This window comes from Fonticula alba, assembly GCF_000388065.1.
Source record: "Fonticula alba strain ATCC 38817 unplaced genomic scaffold supercont2.10, whole genome shotgun sequence".
Classification (NCBI taxonomy): domain Eukaryota; order Rotosphaerida; family Fonticulaceae; genus Fonticula; species Fonticula alba.
In genome coordinates, this window is record NW_009242980.1 from 244,061 (window position 1) to 248,451 (window position 4,391).

Below are 4,391 nucleotides of genomic sequence, written 5' to 3' on the forward strand. Positions count from 1 at the left end.
GCGGTGTGACTCAGTCCCTGATGTACTCTCTATAAAGACGCAGATCACCAGCTTTCCTTTCTTTTGTTGTTGTGTCCACGTCCGAGTGGTGACCCTCTCGGGACGGAACACTCTGGGTGGTTCAGGGAAGGCCCTCACCGGTCCCCCAGAATCACACACCAGAACCGGGGTGTTTCACACATAAATTGGACTGGCGCGGGGTCCCTCCCAAGAAGCCATCACCGTGTCCGAGTGGTTAAGGAGTCCGATTAGAAATCGGATGGGCTCTGCCCGCGTAGGTTCAAATCCTGCCGGTGATGCATCCTTTTGTGCCCCCCCCTGCGGGCCGGCCTCTTTTTTTCGCGGCCGGACGTGCGCGAAGCGCGTTTGTGTGCCGTGTGCGTGCGTCGGCCCCCGCCCCCCCCCCCGCACGCGACCGGCAGGGGCGGTACCCCTGCTCTCGATGCGTGTCAACCGCCACACCTCCGTGGGCCTGGCTCCGGGCGCCCGATCGTCGTGCCTGTTTCCGGGCCCGTCTCCGGGGGAGGGGGGGGGAGGGCGGAGGAAGGCGTGCGCGCGCTGTAGCGGGCCAGAACGAGGGGCCGCACGCTCCCCCGGCGCGCGCGCCCGCCCAGCGTGTGGTCCCCGCCCTCGTCCGGGGCTCGGTGTCACCGGCGTCCCACCGTGCGGATCGGTCCCCCCCCCCCCCCTGCCGCCACGGGCCTAGCAGCGGTCGGCCCACTTTTTGTTGTTTCAGAAAGATACTATATTGATGGGAAGGAAAAATGGTCCTCGGTAAAATACAACCCCCGCGAGGGGCTGGAGCATGGGGCGGGGGGCGGCGCGCGCGCGGGGCCCAAGTTCTCCCCCGGTCCCCTGCCCTTCACCCGGCGGGAGGAGAAGGGCAGGGGGCTCGGGCGCGGGGGTGTCCCTGGGCACCTGCACGGCGCCCGCACACGCTCGGCCACATCGCCGGGCACGGCATGCCCCCCCCCACACCCGGGGCGTTCGCCCCTCCTGCTCCGGCTCCCCCCCTCTGGCGCGAGGCACAGTGCGGCGGAAACTCAAAGGCACTGCTCGGGCCTCGTGTAGCCGGGGACACCGGAGCGGAGGGATGGGCGCGTGGCACATGGGGAACTCAGCCCGGGCCGCGAGGAGGGAGGGGAGAAAAAAGAAGGCCCCAGAGGCCGGCCACACCATGCCGGCGGCAGCCACGCACGCGCCGCACCAGGGAAAACTGTCCCCGGCCGGCGGGCGTGTGCGTGCGCCCCGCCACGACGGTCCTCCCGGGTCGCGGGCGGGGGGAGGGTGCTCTCGTCCAGTGGGCACACGGGGCGGCCGGGCGGCCGGCCGGGCGAGTGTCCGCCCTCTGCGCCCCATGCCGCGCGCCTCCCCCTCTCCCCCCGCCCCCTGCAGACGGGTGTCCCCGCCCTGCGGCTTAGGACATCTCGAAGGACGTGGAGGAGCCCTTCTTGCCGACGTGGTGCTTCTTGTAGCGGTAGATGCAGGCGCCGACGCCGATGATGACGAAGACGCCGATGATGACGGCGATGATGATCAGGGCCTGGGTCAGCAGGCGCATGGCCTTGCCATAGTTGGGGTGCCACTTGTCGCAGTCGGCCTTCTCGGGGGAGGTGCACTCGAGGCACTGGTTGAAGCAGCTGGCGCACGCGCGGTCCAGGCCGCCGCCGTCGATCTCGAAGAAGCGCTCCGGGCAGGTGTCCAGCGCGCAGCCGAGATTCAGCAGCACGCGGTCCGGCTGGCAGGACAGGCAGCAGCCGGTGGCGGCGCCGCAGTTGCAGCTGGCGCAGCCATCCGCGCAGGGCCCGCACACGCCGGCCACCGTTTGGGACATGTCGTCCGGGTCGGCCGGGGCCGGGTACGTCCGGGCCGGGCAGGCGTCCACGCAGGCGCCCTCATGCAGGTAGAAGGGCGCCTGGCAGAGCTCGCACACGAGCTCCCCCGCGCCGGACCCGCTGCCCTGGGCCCCGCTGCCGGAGGCCGAGGAGGAGGCCCCGGCCGAGCTGCCGGCCAGCGTGCCGTCATCCACCCGGCAGCGCTGGCAGCGGCTCGGGCAGGGCCGGCACGTGCCATTGTCCTGCAGGCTGCCGGCCGGGCAGCCCCCGAGCACGCATGTCCGCTCGGCCGGCAGCAGGAAGTACCCATGGGTGCAGGCGTCGCAGGCGCCGGTGCCGTCCTCGCACTCGTCGCACCCGGCCGGGCACCGGGCCAGCGCCCCGGCCGTCGTGACATAGGTCATGGTCGGCTGCTGGTCCAGGCAGGCGCCCTCCAGGAGGACCTTGCCGGCCGGGCAGCCGAGGCAGGTCGTGCCATCGGCGCAGGTCCCGCACGAGGGGTGGCACTCGATGCACGCCCCGGCCTTGGGGAATTCCCCGGCCGGGCAGGCAGCCTGGCAGGTGCCGTCCCGGGCCAGGACCCTGCCCTGGGGGCAGGCCTTGCAGGCCAGCACCTCCTGGCCGCCCCCCAGCGAGTCGGTGTACGCGATGCACTGGTCAATCAGGCAGCCGGCCGGGCAGGCGTCGCAGGTGTTGGCCGGCCGGTTGAAGGCCTGGCCCGCGGGGCAGGCTGTCACGCAGGCCATGCCGTCGTCGCGGAGCCGCGCATCCCCCAGGCAGGCGGTGCACTTGCCGCCGACGGCGGTGGCGCACCCGGCCACCGGGATGGCCGTGCACTGGCCGGCGCCGTCGGCCTGCTGGCCGCGCGGGCACTCGGCCACGCAGGCCTGGCCGCTGAGCAGGAACCCGCTGGCGCACCGGCTGCACACGCCATCCGGGCCGCATGTGTGGCAATTGGCCGTCGGGCAGGCCCGGCAGCCATCCTGATTGTCGTCATAGGTGCCAGCCGGGCAGGCGGTCACACCGGGCCCGAGGCAAGCCCGGGCCGCGTGGTCCAGCAGGCGGCCCGCGTCACACCGCAGGCACGCGGTGCCGGTGGCGTCGCAGACGCTGCACCCGGCCGGGCAGCCGGTCCGGCAGGCGCCGTCCACCGGGCAGGTGCACGTGCCGGCCACCAGGGTCAGCCCCTCCGAGCAGTCGGTGCACTGGTCGGCCCCGGGGCCGGAGCACCGGCCGCAGGTGGGGTGGCACGGGCCGCAAATGCGCTCCTGCGTGGCGGCCAGGTTCCCCATGTCCGGCAGCGGGCCATACCCGGCCGGGCAGCTGTTGCCGCCGATGCACTGGCCATCGTGGCGCCAGAAGCCCGGCTCACAGCGATCGCACGTCTGGCCCTGCGAGCAGAAGGCGCAATTGGCCCCGACACATGGCAGGCAGGTGTTGGTGCTGGAGAGATACCGGCCGGCCGGGCAGCTGGCACAGTCGCCGGCCAGCGGCCCGGTGCACTCGGCGCACGACCCATCGCACGCCTGGCACCGGCGCTGGGCCGCGTCGGCGAAGGTCTTCGACGGGCAGATGGCCTGGCAGGCGCCGTCGCGCAGGAACAGCCCGGCCTGGCAGGCGGTGCACGTGCCGAAGGTGCATGCGGCGCAGCCGCTCGGGCAGGGCACGCACGCCTTGTCCATGAGGAAGAAGCCGGGCGCGCACCCGGCGCACACGCCATCCACCATGTCGGTGCAGTTGACCGGCAGCCGGGCGCACGCGCCGCTGCTGCTGGCCCAGGCGGGCCCGGCCGGGCAGGCGCTCCGGCACTCGCCATGCATGGCCACATAGCCGGTGGCACAGAAGTCGCACTGGTGCGACCCGGTCCCCAGGCATGTGTCGCAGTTGGGCGCGCACTCGGCGCACACCTGGGTCCCGAGGATGGTGGTCGTGCCGGCCGGGCAGGCCACCTCGCACTGGCCGGTGGGGCTGAGGTGCAGCTGCGTGCCGCACGCGGTGCACGACCCATCGGCATCGCACGCCACGCACCCGGCCGGGCAGGGCACGCACACGGACCGGCCGGCGGCCAGGTCGAAGGAGGCCCGCGCGCCCGAGCCGCAGGTGCGCTGGCAGGTGCTGTCTGCGCGCAGGACCAGCCCCGGGGCGCACTCGGTGCACTCGCGCGGCTTGGCCAGGTCGCAGGCCTGGCAGTTGGGATGGCAGTCGATGCATGCCGGCTCGTCTTCGAAGATGACGGCTGCATCATGGCGAGGGGCGGGGGGGTGGGGGGGGGGGGGGGGGGGGGCGGGGCATGTCAGCCGGAGTTCGATGGGGCGTGGCGGCCAGCCCCGGGCTCGGGATCGGCCGGCAGAGCGCGGCCCGGCCCCACTGGCTGCCCCAACGCGCGCGCGCGCGCGCACACCTATGGGAGACACCTATGGAGGACCCCTATGGATGACCCCTATGGAGGACCCCTATGGAGGACCCCTATGGAGGACACCTATGGAAGGCATCTATGGAAGGCACCTATGGAAGGCGCCTATGGGAGACACATATGGGAGACACATGGACCCCCCC

The 4,391-nt window shown here is 72.6% G+C and overlaps 1 protein-coding gene and 1 non-coding gene across 2 annotated transcripts; one reads left to right on the forward strand and one right to left on the reverse strand.

The window, feature by feature from the left end:
- Window positions 1-217: 217 nt before the first annotated feature.
- H696_05376 lies at window positions 218-299 on the forward strand. The gene has a single exon. It is a non-coding gene; the product is annotated as a tRNA-Ser (tRNA).
- Window positions 300-680: 381 nt separating this feature from the next.
- H696_05377 (hypothetical protein) lies at window positions 681-4,327 on the reverse strand (the record flags this gene model as incomplete). Its single annotated transcript, XM_009499218.1, has 2 exons — window positions 681-4,071; window positions 4,315-4,327. 2 exons carry the CDS (start codon window positions 4,325-4,327, stop codon window positions 1,418-1,420), a joined length of 2,667 nt encoding a protein of 888 aa, XP_009497493.1. The 3' UTR covers window positions 681-1,417.
- Window positions 4,328-4,391: the final 64 nt, after the last annotated feature.